We start from the raw sequence: 18,990 nt of genomic DNA on the forward strand, positions 1-18,990 counted from the left end.
ATTGATGATCAATCTAAGCAATTTGGATATGATAAATACATCAAATGAATTGACTAACTGACCACCCAATCCTATTTGTCACTTCTTCAAAAAGCATGGGTTACTGAAGATCAGTTCAAACCCGGGTCTTCGTGTGAGTAAACCATGTTTGGTGATGTTGTCAGGTGTGACTCTGGGAGTGAAGAGAGACATCGAGGAGGAGACCAGGCATACTGAGGAGGAGGTGTCACCACCACCGCCAACATACGAGAAACCCTCTGTGAATGAAACAGTGGAGAGTACGTTTACCAGGTCAATCATGGAAGAGGTGAGATGCATCTTCTGTTGCAGTGTACAGTCTGTGATGTCTGTGTACAGTCTGTGATATAATCTACAGCTGTGTACAGTCAGTGATATAATCTACAGCTGTGTACAATCAGTGATATAATCTACATCTGTGTACAGTCAATGATATAAATAATCTACAGCCGTGTACAGTCAAGTATATAATCTACAGCTGTGTACAGTCAATGATATAATCTACAGCTGTGTACAGTCAATGATATAATCTACAGCTGTGTACAGTCAATAATATAATCTACATCTGTGTACAGTCAATGATATAATCTACAACTGTACAGTCAATGATATAATCTACAGCTGTGTACAGTCAATGATATAATCTACATCTGTGTACAGTCAATGATATAATCTACATCTGTGTACAGTCAATGATATAATCTACATCTGTGTACAGTCAATGATATAATCTACATCTGTGTACAGTCAATGATATAATCTACAGCTGTACAGTCAATGATATAATCTACAGCTGTGTACAGTCAATGATATAATCTACATCTGTGTACAGTCAATGATATAATCTACATCTGTGTACAGTCAATGATATAATCTACAGCTGTGTACAGTCAATGATATAATCTACATCTGTGTACAGTCAATGATATAATCTACATCTGTGTACAGTCAATGATATAATCTACATCTGTGTACAGTCAATGATATAATCTACAGCTGTGTACAGTCAATGATATAATCTACATCTGTGTACAGTCAATGATATAATCTACATCTGTGTACAGTCAGTGATATAATCTACATCTGTGTACAGTCAATGATATAATCTACATCTGTGTACAGTCAGTGATATAATCTACATCTGTGTACAGTCAGTGATATAATCTACATCTGTGTACAGTCAATGATATAATCTACATCTGTGTACAGTCAGTGATATAATCTACAGCTGTGTACAGTCAATGATATAATCTACATCTGTGTACAGTCAATGATATAATCTACAGCTGTGTACAATCAGTGATATAATCTACAGCTGTGTACAATCATTGATATAATCTACTGTGTACAGTCAATGTACAGTCAATGATATAATCTACAGCTGTGTACAGTCAATGATATAATCTACAGCTGTGTACAGTCAATGATATAATCTACAGCTGTGTACAGTCAATGATATAATCTACAGCTGTGTACAGTCAGTGATATAATCTACAGCTGTGTACAGTCAGTGATATAATGTACAGCTGTGTACAGTCAATGATATAACTAATCTACAGCTGTGTACAATGATATCACCTACATGTGTGTACAATCAATGATATCACCTACATGTGTGTTCAGTCAATATCACCTACATGTGTGTACAGTCTGTGATATCTGTGTAGTCTTATATCTGTGTACAGTCTGATATCATCTGTAAATGTGTACTATCTGTTATGTGTACAATGAGTGATATCTGCATCTGTGTACAATCTGCAATATCCACAGCTGTGTAGAGTCTTTGATATCGTGTACAGTTTGTGATGTTTGTGTACAGTCTATGATATCTGTGTACAGTCAGCAATTTCATCAACATATGTGTACAGTCTGCAATATCATCTAATGTTGTGTACTGCCTGTCCAGCGAGTGATGTAATCTGTAGATGGATACAATCTGTGGTGTCTGTAGGTACAGTTTGTGATATCTATAATTGTGTACAGTCTGTGATGTCTTTGTACAGCCTGATTTCTATAGATGCATACCATCTGTAATATGTACAGTGAGTGATATTACACAGTCTGTGATGCCTGTGTACAATGAGTGATATCATCTATATATATTAGTGTTGGGAATTGGTTAAAAGCTCATAATTGATGATTGATCCATTACAACCGATCAATCATCGAAAATAATGGGTTAGCGTCATTTATCAAATGATCCTGTTGTCTTTGTAAAAAATCAAGAAAAACATGTAGTAATTTGTTTTTTTTCAAATTAAACAAAATCCATTTGCAAATTTTGCATATTTAAAGGATTATTAGTATGTTAGGAACACAGATTTCCTGGATTCTTTAAGATAAATTCAATCATTACTTGGAACGAGCTTGTTGTGCTTATGAAATTTAAATTTAATGTCACAGACAAAAGCAACCTTGTGAAAAATATTGTTGATGCAAACAAGTGTTCCAAGATTGGTTACGTTCGATTATGAGAAAACATGTTCGATTGCTTGGTCGTTTATTCACTTCGACCAATCTTCGATTATTTCAATTAATCGGACCACCACTAAAATATATGTAGTGTGATATAATCTGTGATATCATATATGGTCATATGTTGTATATATCTTAATATTGTATTGCATCACAACTCTGCCTCTGAAAATCCTTGTGTCTATATTTGTCCTGTCCAGTGGTTTCACAGCTTTGGTCTGTGTTGTAGATGCAGCACTTTGAGAAGGAGCTGCGAGATCTGAAGCTGAGGTCTAGCAACAGTCTGAAGGAGGTTGGTACCCGGAGTGAGATGAAGGACCTTAGAAAAGCAACAGAGGACATGGCCAAGTTCTGCAATGACATCAAGGAGAACACCAAGGTCGGCAGGACACTTGTCATCTTTCTTCAGCAGTACTCTTTAGACTTAAGTCTGACACTATCCCTTCAGACTTGCACAGGATGGCGTAGTCTACCCTGACCTCTTTAGACTTAAGTCTGACACTATCCCTTCAGACTTGCACAGGATGGCGTAGTCTGCCCTGACCACTTTAGACTTTATGTACTTGTATGACACTAATTCCACAGGGTCCAACAGTCAACCCTGACTCCTTCTAGCTGACACTAACTCTTTGGGCTTAGGGCTGTGGAGTAGCCTAGTGGTTAAAGCGTTCGCTCATCATGCCGAAAACCCGGGTTCGGTTCCCCACATGGGTCAATTTTTGAAACCCATATCTGGTGTCCCCCACCATGATATTGCTGGAATATTGCTAAAAGCGGCGTAAAACCATACTCACTCACTCTTTGGGCTTCTAGGGAATCCCGTCATCATTGACCCTTTTAGATTCCTGGGATCCAGCTAACATTAGTAAGAAACTCTTACACTTCAGGCTTCCAGGGGATCCAGTTGCCTATCGCTGGCCTACTTTTCTTCTTAATGATCCGGGCCGGTGGGGTAGCCTAGTGGTTAAAGCGTTGGCTCGTCACGTCGAAGACCCGGATTCGAATCTCCACATGGGTACATTGTGTGAAGCCCATTTCTGGTGTCCCCTGGCGTGATGTTGCTGGAATATTGATAAAAGCGGCGTAAAACCAAACTCAGTCAGTCAGTCTTAATGATCCAGTCATCTAACCTTTACCTTTCCAAGGGACCCAGTTGCCCAAGGCTTGCTGAATTTGACCCTTACATGTTGTGGGATTCGCATGAGTTCAAATCCCATGTTATCTGTGATAATCATTCTAGATTTGTCAGTACAATCACAGAGCTTGTGAACTTCTCTGAAGTGCTAAATACCAAGCAGCATTTTTTATCAAGTATTTTGTTGATATCACTGTCTTATTACTAATGACTGCTATGTCACTAAGTTATTACACTGTGATACAGCTAATACAGATTTCTTATGTACTGCTGTTATGTAGGTGGGTTATTAAGTACTGTTACATTGCCATAAAGACATTGATGTCCACTCCATAGGAGCAGAGCCGAGAGGTCCATGACCACAAGACGCTGTGTCTGGAGCTGTTCGCTATGGCGGAAGGAGTGCCGGGTGCGTCAGGAACGCAATGATGACGCCAAGTACCACCAGCTGCTCAGGTCACGGGCCCTGGACCCAGCCAGTGCTGATAAGCTGAAGCAGCTCCAGGCCCAGTATCAGGCCCAGAGTCAGGGCCTGGTGGAGGTGGAACTGATCCTGGACCAGCAGTGGGAGGAGCATCAAGACAGGAAGAAGGCCGTCAAGGGGAGGTAAGTTGATGTGATGGGGAGGTAAGCCTGTGTGAAGAAGTGAGTGAGTTGGGTTTTATGCTGCTATTTTTTTTAGCAATATGCCAGCAATATCATGGTGGGGGACACCAGAAATGGGCTTCACACATTGTACCCTCTGTGTGAAGAAGAGCTTGGTCTGTGTGTACTGGAGGTCGGTCTGTGTGTACTGGAGGTCGGTCTGTGTGTACTGGAGGTCAGTCTGTGTACTGGAGGTCAGTCTGTGAAGGGGAAGTCAGTCTATGAATGGGAGGTCAGTCTGTGAATGAAGGTCAGTCTGTGAAAGGAGGTCAATCTGTGTGAAGAAGGGGAGGTCGTTCTGTGTGAAGAGTGTTCAGTCTGTGAAGGGGAGGTCAATCTGTGCAAACAAAGGGAGGTCATTCTGTGTAAACGGTGTTCAATCTAAAGGGGAGGTCAGTCTGCGTGAAGAATGGGAGGTCATTCTGTGTGAAAGGTGTTCAGTCAGTGAAGGGGAGATCAGTCTGTGGAAACAAGGGAAGGTCATTCTGTGAGAAAGAAAGGTGAGTCTGTAAAGGGGAGGTCATTCTGTGCAAACAAGGGGAGGTCATTCTGTTTTGAAGCATGGTCAGTCTGTGAAGGGGAAGTCAGAAGGTGTGAAGAAGGGGAGGTCATTCTATGTGAAGCATGGTCAGTCTGTGAAGGGAAGGTCATTCTGTGTGAAGAAGGGGGGGGGGTCATTCTGTGTGAAAGGTGTTCAGTCTGTGAAGGGGAGGTCATTCCGTGTGAAGCATGGTCAGTCTGTAAAGGGGAGGTCAATCTGTGTGAAGAAGGGGAGGTCATTCTGTCTGAAGTTAGGTTTCTCTGTGTATGGAGGCCCAGTAGACTAGTAGCATGCGATATTTTGTTTCAGACTGCAGGCCCCGACATCGGACATGGTCTACCGGGCGGTGAAGAGCAACCACAACCTGATCCATACACAGCAGTCGCAGCTGGACAAGCTGCAGGAGAATCTGAAGAACCTGCAGCTGTACAACCGCTCGGCAGACTGGCAGAACATGTCCATGTTCCGATCAGACACCATCAGGTAACATAGCGTTCTACTTCTGTGTTCTGTTTGTGTGTTCTGTGTACAGTCAACATGTCGAAACTCTGTCATCTTTGTCTGTTTGTACAGTTAACATGGCGAATCTCTGTCATCTTTGTCTGTTTGTACAGTTAACATGGCGAATCTCTGTCATCTTTGTCTGTTTGTACAGTTAACATGTCGAAACTCTGTCATCTTTGTCTGTTTGTACAGTTAACATGTCGAAACTCTGTCATCTTTGTCTGTTTGTACAGTTAACATGTCGAAACTCTGTCATCTTTTTCTGTTTGTACAGTCAACTTGTTGAAACTCTGTCATCTTTGTCTGTTTGTACAGTCAATATGTCAAAACTCTGTCATCTTTGTCTGTTTGTACTTGCTACCAGAACCCCGGACCTGACGTCCCTGGTCAACTCACTGGGGAGGGGGAGTGCTCAGCCTGGACTTGCCAAGGCAGCACCAGTGTCCCCAGAAAAAACGGCTCAACTTAGACAGTTCCTGGCCCAGAGAACTGTACCCCGTATTCGGTCAACCAAACCAGGTAGGTTTTACCATGTGGTCAACCAAACCAGGTGGGTGTTACCATGTACCCGTATTCGGTCAACCAAACCAGGTAGGTGTTACCATGTACCCCATGTTCGGTCAGCCGAACCAGGTATGTTTAACCATGTACCCTGTATACGGTCAACCAAACCAGGAAGTGTTACCATGTACCCTGTATCTGGTCAACCAAACCAGGTAGGTTTCACCATGTACCCTGTATCTGGTCCAACCCCATAACCAGGTATGTTTAACCATGTACCCTGTATACGGTCAACCAAACCAGGAAGGTGTTACCATGTACCCCGTATCTGGTCAACCAAACCAGGTAGGTGTTACCATGTACCCTGTATTCGGTCAACCAAACCAGGTATGTTTAACCATGTACCATGTATCTGGTCAGGCAAGCTGGATATGGTGTACTATGCACCTGCCATGTCTCTACAAAACCATCTATGTACAATGTTCTCATCAGCAGCACATTCTGTAGGAAGTAACATGACCAATGTAGCACCTCATGAAAGTTTCAGATGGTAAGAGGAATGAGACTTTATTGCTATGAACCCAATTGGGCATGCCCTTTCAACAAAGACAAAATAGTGTGATTATAGCAGAGGTCAATGTTCCTCTTTAGATTAACTAGATGCTGGGTGGAGTAGGCCCTTCGGGGGCCCTTGCTGGCAAGGTACGTCGTCTACATCTCCAGGGCTAACATTTCAATGTGCTTTAATAACCCCTGGATCTATTTCCATGGTTCTCGCAATCTCAAATTCCCTGCTTATTGTAAGAGGCGATTTATGGGATGACTAACACACGTCATCATATCCCAATTGTGTAGATCGATGCTCATGCTGTTGGTTATTGGATTGTCTGTTTCAGACTCGATTATTTACAGACTGTTGCCATATTGCTGGATTATCACTGAGTGAGATGGTAAACAACAAACAAAGAAACAAAGAAACCTACCTTACGCTCTCCCATGTGGGGGCGGTGGGGTAGCTGGGGGTTAAAGTGTTCGTTCGTCACGCCGAAGACTCGGGTTCGATTCCCCACATGGGTACAATATGTGAAGCCCATTTCTGGTGTCCCCCGCTGTGATATAGCTTGAATATTGCTAAAAGCGGCGTAAAACTAAACTCACTCACTCACTCTCCCATATGTCAACAGTTTAATTGGCCAGTAAAATGTTATTGAAAATCAGGGGCAGGTAATCTGCGATGGAAACAACCACTGTAATGATCAGGGGTGGAAATAAATAACCCATTGCCCGACGCCCCAGTCCAGTGTTTTTTTGTCAGGCTAGCCAATTTGTATGTCACGCTGTACCGGTGTCAAGTTGACTTTCCAATGTTAATTATGTTCTTTATTTAAAAAATCAACAAGAAAATCGGACGGTATAGTGGAAGAATTATCAGGGCAAGTGATTTTACATGTGCCACTGTACCAGAGTACACTAGCAATTATAAAGTTATTTCCACCCCTGTTAAAAGAGGATGCTGAAGGTAATGACATGAATACAACTGAGTGGTGGTGTGTCCTGATTTCTGAGACCTTTCAAAAGCGTTGTTGCATAGGCTGATGCTGTTTCAACAAGTACCGGTGCTGTAGCTTAAGGATTGTGAACAGACAAGGATGCAATATACACAAACCAGTCTTTGCTAGCACTGAGAGTGGCCAGTGCCAGACGAGGATGACAGACGATCGGCCAAGTCACAAAGCCCAAATTATAGCCGACCCCCCGTTTTAGGATGTTGTTTATCGTTGACGCCATATTTAGCAATATTCCAGCTACATGGTGGCGGTCTGTAAATAATCAAGTCTGAACCAGACAATCCAGTGATCAACAGCATGAGCATTGATCTATTCAATTGGGATACAGTGACATGTGTCAATCAAGTAAGTCGGTGAGCCTGACCGCTCAATCCTGTTAGTCGTCTCTTAATACAAACATTGGTTGCTGAAGAACAAATCTTACCCGAATCTTCACGGGGCTTATCTATGAGATCTGATTATCTACAGTAATATATGGTACAATTTTCTCTGCTTCCTGATGTTTCAGTGAATCTGTCAATGTCGAGAATTGTAGCAGCCAAGGGGCTCCGAGAGAAACTGGAGGATGTTCGAAGTCCCCGATCATCCCCTGGTATGTACTTGACTCACAAAGAGAGACTTTGCTGTAGTCCGGTGACTGTCTAGTGATGGCAACTTCCACCATTTATTTCTTTTACATTTTAGTAATGTTTAGCTACGTTCTTGAACTATTTCATATACTTAGCAAATGTGGTTTCCAAAGAATGTCTTACTTGTGGGTACTGCTGCTTTGCAAGATCTGTAAATTTGCTGTTATGAAGGGGCGGTGGGTAGCCTAGTACAGTCAGGCTGCGTTAGTCCGAACCCCGTTAACCCGATTCCCGCGATATCCGAACGGTAGCTTGCTGTAACCAATCTTGTTTACTAATGTAAACTCATTAACTGTTGATTCATTAATCCGGTGCTTCACTCTCCGGATCCGGATGTTAATTAGCGGTAACAGATTAGCTAGTTACACTTGGTTTTGCTTCATTAATCTGGTGGTACACCAAAAAGGTTCGCATAATCCCCTCGTGAGCACCATTGATTAGCGCTGATCTTAATCGGTAAACTTCAATGGTAATTGATAAGAGAGGTGACACTTCTGAGTTGGTTTGTGATTTTAATCAATTAAAAGGTCTCACTTGTGGAAACTCAGTTGGCACCATCAAAATTAAGCCATTTGTCATCGCCAAATCCAGACGTCCCAGATGTTTGGTAGAGACTTTAACCCAGAAATGTATGTTCGCTATCGGTTCAACAACAAAGCGTGGATGACACCAGACATGTTTTGTGATTGGCTGAGATCTTTTGACAGACAGATGAGATCCCGTGGTCGACACGTGATCTTACTTTGTGACAATGCTGCCACTCAAGTGTGCCAATGTCAAATTGACCAATGTGAAAGTTCATTTCCTGCTTCCCAAGACCACTGTCATTGGCGATTTCTTTAAACCCGAGTGAGTTTCTGAGTTTTGATTGTTATACAACCTGTAATAAAGTCATTTGATACATGTACTAGCATACGTTCTTATGTTCTTGTCTGGGTATGTCAAAGGGAAGAAACTCTACTGTAGTGTTGTACATATTGGTTCGTTTCACTAGTCCGTACGTTTCAATATCCGAACATTTTTTATGAAAAAACGGAAGTGTTCAGATTAATGCGGCCTGACTGTAGTTAAATCCTTAACTCGTTACACTGAAGGTTTGATTCCCCATATGGGTACAATGTGTGAAGCCCATTTCTGGTGTCCCCTGCCATGGTATTGCTGGAATATTTGCAAAAGAGGCGTAAAACTACACTAACTCACTCATTGTTATGAATGTAAAACTTTTGTGAATGTGTGTCGAAAAGGTGGTGACCAGACTATACCCCTTCAACTTGCACGCCCCAAGGAGAAGTTTTCTGAGCCAACAGGAGACCGCACCAAGTTCCTCCCGACCAGTCAGAGCAGCTTCAAGAAGCCCCCTACCAACAACAACGCCATCTCACTGGCGGTATCTCAAAGTGACCTTCACCCCGCCAAGAGTGTACAAATAGCAGCCATGAGAAACAACAACAGTGATACCGACTCACAGCATAGGGGATTTAGGAGTCAGGAGGTAAGTGTCTTAGCATCCACGAACCACTAACCCATCAAGGGGGCGGTGGGGTAGCCTGGTGGTTAAAGCATCCGCTCGACATGCTGAAGACCCGGGTTGGATTACCCACATGGGTGCAATGTGTGAAGCCCATTTCTGGTGACACCGCCCGTGATGCTGCTGGAATATTGCTAAAAGCGGTGTAAAACCATACTCACTCACTCACTAGCCCATCAAGAGGTCCTCCACCCCTTCACCATCACAGAGGTGCCTACCCTAAAAAGTAGGATGGCAAAGATCGGCTAATTCCGCTATGCAAATGAATTACTTCATCACCCCAATGCTTTTCACTGATTGGTGGATATTTTAGCCATTCTAATTTCATTGACTACTGTATGTCGATAGAATCTTCAAGATTAGCAACACGAAACATGACCCAGGTCTTCGTTGTGACGAGTAAATGCTTTCACCATTAGGCTACCCCACTGCTCCACATTAACATGAACACACACTGAACACACATGAACACACATGAACACACACACAAACACTTTCACACACAATTCAGATGAACACACAGAAAAACACAAAACACAAGCAAACACACAAATACACAGACACATGAATGCACACACATGCAGCCCTTTTCTTCGTAGAATTACATATTATACAATGTTTTTATGTGTGAAAGCACGTGAAGAGTGGACATGTCACCTGAAGCTAGTAGTCAGACATAATCCGTTGACATCTTCCATCAGCCTGCCTCCAGAAACACAGGACGTGGAGTGAGCTCAGAGGAGCTGACGTCGGCGATGTTACGCATGAAGGAGACTCTCAGTGCTACATATTCAGCTGGGGGTCAGCGTCCAGACACGGAGGACATCTCCCCCGTCTTCACCCCTGAGCTGGAGAGTGACGAGCAGGAGGGTCTCACGGAGGAAGACGAGGGTGAATACGACGAAGATGATGATGAGGAAGAGACTGGATTTGGTAAGGAGTATTGCCTGGACCCTACCACCGACAGACCTGGGGACAGTGAGCTGAACCAATACAAGCAGGGGGGTAAGGAAATCAAATGGTCCTTTTTGTGTGAATTCTTGAAATAACTCACCCTTTTGGTAACTTTTATTGTTATTTTTTATCCCCCCCGGCGTTAGCATGAAGCGGGGGATATAGTATTAGGCTCCGTCCGTCTGTGCATACGTATGTACGAATTCGAATATCTTAAGAACCGTTGACTAGATTCTTTTCATATTTGGTACCTAGGTTCATCACGATATAAGAAAGGTCCCAGTCAAGTTTGGTGACCTTGACCTTCATTTCAAGGTCACAAGGGGACTTTAATGTTGTCAGCAAGATATCTCAAGAAACGTTCACTGAATTTTCTTCATATTCAACACCAAGCTTTATCTAGGGAAGGCGCAGGGCCCAGTCGATTTTGGTGACCTTCACATAATTTTCAAGGTCACGGCGACACTTTGAAGATTTCAGCATATTAAACTGCATGTTAAGATTGTCAGCAAGATATCTCAAGAACGGTTTACTGGATTTTCTTCATAGACTTTCAAGTCTTCACTTGAATGTTTTTCAATAAGCAATTTCTTTATTACTATTTTTGCATATTTCATACACATGACATTCACGTCAAGGTCAAAGTGAGTCTTGAAAAAATGTGTGTGTTTGAACAACTAAAGAGCAAACTATCAAGAGAAGTTGACTGGACATGTTTTTGTTGACATTTAACTTCATCTTAAACTACGACCTTCATTTTCATTACTTTTTAAGTTTGATTTGATAATTTACGGTGGGGGATTATGCCACCGTAGTGACAATGCTTGTTATGATTTTAAAAATGAACAATTTCGAAGAGATGATTTTGTTTCATGTGAAATGGTTTATTGCTTTGAAGCTGAAATAATACCAATATTTCTCAGTGCAAATTTTGTTAAATTTAGAACAAGTTGTTATTTGTGTGTCACCTCAAATGATTGTACTGTCATTATTGGATTTTAGGGACAGAATTCTGATAATGTATCACTTATGAGCACAACTTTGTTCCGTTATGTTGGTTTATGGAACTCCTACTCTGGGAATGAAATCTTCTCCAGGTTCTGCCGGCACCCCGCTGTCATCCCTGCAGTCGGCTGTCCCCACGGATCAGAAGGCCGGAGTGAGCAAGAACCTGTTTGGTGGATCAAAGACCTTCGTCCCTGGTCAGCCCCCGTCAGGCAAGCTGTCAACGAGCACTCCAGCCATGGTGACTAAACAGCCCACCAACACAACGCCAGCTCCGGCTTCAGGCTTCGGGTTCAGCAGCGGGTTGGGAGCGTCAGGACTTGCCGGCAAATCTTTGTTTGGGTCTGGATCTTCTGGAGTGAAGCCACCAGAGCCGTCTGCTGAAGGTATCATTGTGTTTTATATAGCTGCTCGCCTGATACAGTGAACTCTCTCTAAACCGATGTCCCTCTAATCCAGACATTCCCTGTAAACCAACATGTATTTGGTCCTGAATTTGTCCCTATATAATATCATATAAGAAACTCTGTCTAATCCTCATCATATGAGCGAAATATTCTCAAGCACGACGTTAAACCCAATTTCACCTCACCGTCTAATCCGACATCCCTCTATTCCGAATTACGACATTCAAATCAGGTCCCCAAACATGTTTTTAGTGCAAATTGACTCTCTCTAAACCACCATTGTAGAGATTGCATCAGCCAAAACATGGTGTGTATTTAGCAATCAACACCCTTGTACGAGAGGTGGCCTGCCAAGGCGTAATAGGATTAACTGTTAATTACTTGCTATTAATCCTACTTGCTATATTTTGTATTCACTGCTTATCTGATATGATAATATTCCCTGCTGATCTTTGTATTCACGGTGTATTTGATAATATGTGGTTGACATGAGAATATACGATAATATACACTGTTCACGTGATAATATACAGTGCATTGATGTTATTATATCTTGCTTACATTACACAATACATTGCTTACATCATGATATACTACACTTACATTAGACCGTACACTGTAAGATGATATGCACCCCAGAAGACTAATGAAGATCCGGGTTTGAACTGGTCTTCAGTAACCCATGCTTGTCGCCTAACGGGATTGGGTGGTCAGGTTCGCTGACTTGGTTGACACATGTCATCGGTTCCCATTTGCGTAGATCGATGCTCATGCTGTTGATCACTGGATTGTGTGGTCCAGACTTGGATTATTTACAGACCGCCACCATATAGCTGGAATATTGCTGAGTGCAGCGTTAAACAACAAACCATCCATCCATACACCCCTGAAGATAATATACACTGCTTACATTCTGCTGCTGCTGCTGCTGCTGATGATGATGGTTCACAATGCACAATAATGAATGAAACAGTCAAGGTAATTGTGATGCTTGTTCATGTCAACAGATGAGTCTACAACAGGCAAGATCCAGGCCAAGGGTTTCACCTTCTCGACAACCCCCTCCTCCACCACCACCCCTGCATCCACCTCAACCTCTGCTGCAACAACAGCAACAGCATCGACTGCCCAGAGTGGGTTTTCCTTTTCTCTGTCAGGGGGAAGCTCCACAGCCACCAGTGGCGCCGCTACAGGGGATTCTCTTTTGGTGCCAGTAAGTCTGCATAACATTTTGCATGGTTATACAATGTTTGGTTGATAACTGTCAGACTGATAAATGTATGCTGATACATTTGTAATGTGGGATATATTTGTTCCCAGAGAGTTGTATCTTTTCCATGTATAATGCAGTATTGTTTTGTTCCCAGACAGTGATATTGTTTCCTTCTATTATGTGGGATATATTTGTTCATAAACAATAATATCGTTTCCATTTATAATGTACAATATATTTGTTCACAAGCAATGGTATCTTTTCCATTTTTAATGTAGGATATTTTTGTTCCCAGTTTCGTTTCCTTTTATTATGTGGGATATATTTGGAAGGATCACAATATATGGATGAACTTCTAAATGCTCTCCAAGTTATGTGGGATATATTTGTTCACAGACAGTGGTATTGTTTCCTATTGTAATGTAGAATATATTTGTTCACAGACAGTGGTATTGTTTCCTATTGTAGTGTAGAATATATTTGTTCACAGACAGCGGCATCTTTTCCAAGCCATTGACTGAGACAGCAAAGCCCCAGCCGACTGCATTCTCAGCATTTGGTGGCGGTACATTTGGTGGTAAGACTGACACCACCACCACCACCACTCCCAGTGTCACTTCGTCTGTCTCGGCAGCAGCAGTGACAGCAGCTCTCAGCAGCAGCCTTCTAGCTGCCCTGACTGACACTTCCACAACCTCCACATCGGCAGCATCAGTAACAGCATCTGCTGCGCTAGGGAGCAGCCTACTGGCGGCTCTGACTGACGCTTCATCTCCCGCACCCCAAGAAGCTGCTGCTGCTCTTAGTAGTTTCAGCTTCAAGCCTGGTGACTCTCCCTCACAGCCCACTGGACAAGGCAATTCCTCCCTGGCAGTCAGCGGCACAACTGCATCGGCAACGACAGCGGCAGATACGCCCGCTACTGTTACTGCACCTGAAGCAGCTAAAGCAGCATCAAACCTATTTGGCTTGACTACTGGTGGGTTTGGTCAGCCGGCCAAGTTTGGGGGTAGTCCACCAAGTGGCGCCACCACAACTGTCTCACAACGACTTCACAGTTTGGAGCAAGTGCGGGAGTGTTTGGATCTTCTGGACCGGTGTCTTTCGGTTCCCTGTCCAAGACTACCGAGGTCAGCGGCACTGATGGCACCACAACAACATCAGCTCCATCAGCCACCGTGGCCAAGTCTTTGTTTGGCACTACACCCACGACTTCAGTAAGCACAACTGGCTTCGGGCAAACAGCAACAGCGTCAACTGAAGCAGCAGCAACTCCGGCCCAGGCAACAACAACAACAACAGCGGCTACCGGTTTTGCATTTTTGCATTTGGTAGCTCCTCCTCCTCCTCGTCTATATTTGGTGGGAGTTCCACAGCCAGTACTTCATCAGCATTTGGAACAGCCACTACAGGGGTGTTTGCATCATCTACAGCAGCAACTACAACAACTCCATCTGCCTTTGGGACTTCAACAGCTTCGTCAGGGTTTGGGTTTGGACAAAATACTGCAGGGTTTGCCAAGCCATCTTTTGGCCAGTCGCCTGGCTTTTCCCAGCCATCAAGGTAACTAATATTTGATGTTTGTTAATGTCATCCAATAATAATGTGGATAAGGCCCTTTTCTTAGTTTCAACCCGTGAATATCCGAGTTAGAATTGGTCTTCGGTAACCCATGCTTGTTGTGAGAGGCGACTAACAGGATCGGGTGGTCATGCTCGCTGACTTGGTTGACACATGTCATCGGTTCCCAATTGTGTAGATTAATGCTCATGATGTTGATCACTGGATTGTCAACTCCAGACTCGATTATTTACAGACTGCAGCCATATAGCTATGCGTTTACATATTGGAATAATGGCGTTAAACAGCAACAATCAGTCAATCAATTTTTCTTAGTTTCAGATTTTAAGAGGTTCATTTTGGTTTCAGTGGTAGAAAGCAATGGTTAAAATATCAACATTGTAAGAAAAATGTAAAACATAATCAAAGCTGTTTCACATCAGCAAACTTTAGATAAGACTCACCACTGAAACAAGATTGTCAGGTGCTGTTTACCGAGTTGTCTCTCTGAAATCAATCATGTCTGTTTCAGTTTTGGCGGGGGTTCTGGAGGTTTTGGTGCTGGAGGTTCTGTGTTTGGTCAAACAGCAACCACCACAAGGTGAGTTTACCAGGCCATGTTTGAAGGCAGAAGGGTTCTCTTGTCTCTGGAGGGCAGTGGGGTAGCCTTTTGGTTAAAGCCTTTGCTTGTCACACCAAAGACCCGGGTTTGATTCCCCTACATGGGCACAATGTGTGAAGCCCATTTCTGGTGTTACCTCCGTGATATTGGTGGAATATTGCTAAAAGCAGCGTAAAACCAAACTCACTCACTCACTCACGGCGTTATACAGTATTAAATCTGTATCAGTGTTTTTACATATGATGAGGTTACATTATGACCATGATTATTATACAGCTCCTCTGACATATGATACTGTGATATTTTCACTGTACAACTCTTGACATATGCTGTGATAGTACTCCTGATTAACCAGGGGAGGTGGGGTAGCCTAGTGGATGAAGTGTTGTTCGTCACGCTGAAGACCCAGGTTCGATTCTCCACACAAGTACAATGTGCGAAGCCCATTTCTGGTGTCCCCAATCATGATATTGCTGGAATATTACTAAAAGAGATGTAAAACTATACACACTCTATCTTACCAGGGTAATAACCACACTGACATATGAGTGAGTGCGTTTAGTTTTACGTAATACGCCACACTCAGCAATATTCCAGCAATATAGTTGCTGAAGACCTATTCTGCCCCGGATCACTGACATATGAGACTGATAGTCTTACTGTATAACTTACTGACTCACAGGAACTTTTTTCTATTCCAGTTCTACTGTATTTGGCCAGTCTACAACCACCACCACTGCCAGCTCTGAAGGGAGTTTGTTTGGTGGGGGTGGGGGAGGAGGAGGAGGAGGCCTGTTTGGGGGTCTTGGTGGGAAACCCAGTGCTGATAAAGCAAATAAAAATGTGTTTGGGGGTGGGACATTCGGCACAAGCGACAACACCCAAAACTCTGGTCTCTTCGGCAGTGGTGGATCAACGTCATTTGGCGGCAAATCTGATGGTGGGTTTGGCTCCGCAGGTAGGATTCAGTGGTGGAAGTGGAGTGGCAGCAACAGGGTTCGGTGTTGGGCAGAATTCACAGGGTAAGTCCACGGGCCCTTGTCTCTTTGCGAGGATGAAAGATTTAAAAAAAAATATTTTGATATGACACCCCGACTCGAAATGCTTCACAGTACAATACATCATGACAAGGCCAGACATTTCGGTGTACCCCACCCGTCTGCTTTGCCGATTGCTACACTACCATCGCATGCAATCGATTAAACCTTAATGTAAACGTATTCAGGGATGATTGGCCTATCGATCACCACTCATGACACCTACCAGTTCTTTATTGTTATTTCTGCAAGTCAGTTGAAAGCTGATTTTGACCCTCAACTAAACGATCTGGTCACAAATGGATGTGGGTAAGTCAGCTGTAGATACAATGTAGCAGTGGTCGGAGAGTTCTCAGGTTATGTCAGCTGTAGATGTTCTCTTCAGAACTTAAGGCAAACCTTCCTGTTTACAGCACCTTCTGGGTTTGGAGGTCAGCCTTCATTTGGTGGCAGTCCGGTTCTGGGTGGTTCTTCGTTTGGTGGAGCGCCTTCATTTGGTAGTCCAGGAGGAGGCTTTGGGAGTTCTGCAGCATTCTCCAGCCCAGTTGGCACCACTGCATCGTTTGCCTCAGCTGGGGGACAGGGTGGCTTTGCCAGGTGAGGATTACATCTACTACAATAGTCATGGTTTGCTGAAGCAGCTTGATACAAATTGTCTTACAGCGTGAAACAAGTTGTCTGTGGGCTCAGACCCATTATGGTCAGGGTTAGAATTGAGCTTCAGCAACCCATGCTTGTCATAAGGTGATTAACATGATCAGGTGGTCAGACTTACTGACATGGTTGACACATGTCATTGTATCGCAATTGCATTGATCTATGCTCATAATGTTGATCACTGGGTTGTCTGGTCCAGACAGGATTATTTACAGAACTTTGTCATATAACTGGAAACTTGTTGACTGTAGGCTCACTGTAGGCTGATCCACAAAATGTTCATAGTGCTACGACATACACAAGCCTATGATAAACTACAGAGTTACGACACTTTGTAATGTTATGAATGCTTTGTGGATCATAACCCAGGTTTTCTGGGTTCACAGTAGGATACAAGACTTCTGAGATTCAACATTTGTTTCAGTTTTGCCAGTGGGAACAGTCCCACCTTTGGCAATATAGCTCAGTCCAGTGCGCCATCGTTTGGGAACCTAGCAACAAGTGGAGGAGGGGGCTTTGGAGCAGCCACGGGAGGATTTGGGAATCCAGGAGGCTTTGGGAGTCCGGCAGGTGGATTTGGGAGTCCGGCAGGATCTGGATTTGGAGCCACACAGCAAGCAGGTGGATTTGGAGCCACACAGCAAGCTGGTGGATTTGGAGCCACACAGCAAGCAGGTGGATTTGGAGCCACACAGCAAGCAGGTGGATTTGGAGCCACACAGCAAGCAGGTGGATTTGGAGCCACACAGCAAGCAGGTGGATTTGGGAGCCCAGCAGGAGGTGGATTTGGAGCCACCCAGCAAGCAGGTGGATTTGGAAGTCCTCAACCTGGGACAGGTGGAAACTTTGGGTAAGTCACTATTACATGTGAGAGGTACTATGAGTGTCTCAGATGAAGAAATTCATGTCAGTCTGTCAAATGACCAGGGTATGTGGTTACAACACTGGTCTGAAGCCAGAGTCTAGTAACATTTGTTTCAGTCTAGTAAGTTCAGTAAATGATAGTCCATATAATACAGTAAACCACTGTTGATCGAAGGTGATGACATCTCATTAAATAACTCGAGTTATCCAAGGTTTGGCAAAACCAAAATAGGATACATTAAGCTGCAATATGCAGGAAGACACAGGAACCAAGCCTTTTCTTCGAGACGACCGTGTGTTCAACACAACTGTATGTTGAACACAACCCTATGTTCAACACAACCCTATGTTCAACACAACCGTATGTTCAACACAACCGTATGTTCAACACAACCCTATGTTCAACACAACCCTATATTCAACACAACCGTATGTTCAACACAACCCTATGTTCAACACAACCGTATGTTCAACACAACCGTATGTTGAACACAACCCTATGTTGAACACAACCGTATGTTTCAACACAACCGTATGTTGAACACAACCCTATATTCAACACAACCCTATGTTCAACACAACCGTATGTTGAACACAACCGTATGTTCAACACAACTGTATGTTCAACACAACACTATGTTCAACACAACTGTATGTTCGATGAAAGTTTGACACAACAGGGTTTGATTGTGTATGGGAGTTGTGTCGAACACAAGAGTCATGACTCTAGTTTGTTTCCAGGTCCAGTCCCCAGTTTACCAGCTACAGAGGCTAAACAGGGATGTACAGATGTCTCTTGAAGGACAACACATCTGCAAGCAACATAACAGGATGTACTGTGGCACCAACTTCTGTTTCAAGTGTGAAATGTATTTGAACTGAAATAAAAAGATTATTATGTTAAAGCAGTTGTTTTACATGTATGGTGTGGTCCTGCCCCTCAAAGGAATTGCAGTGTTGCAGATGTCACAAGTCCCATAGCTCGTCACTCCGAACACCCGGGTTCGATTCCCCACATGGGTACAATGTGTGAATCCCATTTCTGGTGTCCCTGCTGTGATATTGCTAAAAGCGTCGTAAAACCCAACTCACTCACTCACTCACAGGTCCCATGCTTGACACTTATA

At 43.4% G+C, this 18,990-nt stretch overlaps 1 protein-coding gene across 1 annotated transcript in view; it reads left to right on the forward strand.

The window, feature by feature from the left end:
* Positions 1-18,768, forward strand: part of LOC124275856 (nuclear pore complex protein Nup214-like) — a 35,520-nt gene extending 16,752 nt beyond the window's left edge. The window contains 20 exon segments of the mRNA XM_046711538.1: positions 165-307; positions 2,723-2,872; positions 3,965-4,027; positions 4,029-4,234; positions 5,124-5,297; positions 5,683-5,837; positions 7,896-7,979; positions 9,261-9,508; positions 10,246-10,549; positions 11,596-11,889; positions 12,918-13,123; positions 13,592-14,158; positions 14,161-14,382; positions 14,385-14,686; positions 15,216-15,284; positions 16,007-16,233; positions 16,268-16,327; positions 16,756-16,939; positions 17,424-17,849; positions 18,605-18,768. Coding sequence (XP_046567494.1) covers positions 165-307; positions 2,723-2,872; positions 3,965-4,027; positions 4,029-4,234; positions 5,124-5,297; positions 5,683-5,837; positions 7,896-7,979; positions 9,261-9,508; positions 10,246-10,549; positions 11,596-11,889; positions 12,918-13,123; positions 13,592-14,158; positions 14,161-14,382; positions 14,385-14,686; positions 15,216-15,284; positions 16,007-16,233; positions 16,268-16,327; positions 16,756-16,939; positions 17,424-17,849; positions 18,605-18,638 — 4,118 coding nt within the window. The 3' untranslated portion in view covers positions 18,639-18,768.
* Positions 18,769-18,990: the final 222 nt, after the last annotated feature.

The sequence above is a fragment of the Haliotis rubra genome, unplaced genomic scaffold, assembly GCF_003918875.1.
Source record: "Haliotis rubra isolate DU_JTF1 unplaced genomic scaffold, ASM391887v1 Scf203, whole genome shotgun sequence".
NCBI lineage: Eukaryota > Metazoa > Mollusca > Gastropoda > Lepetellida > Haliotidae > Haliotis > Haliotis rubra.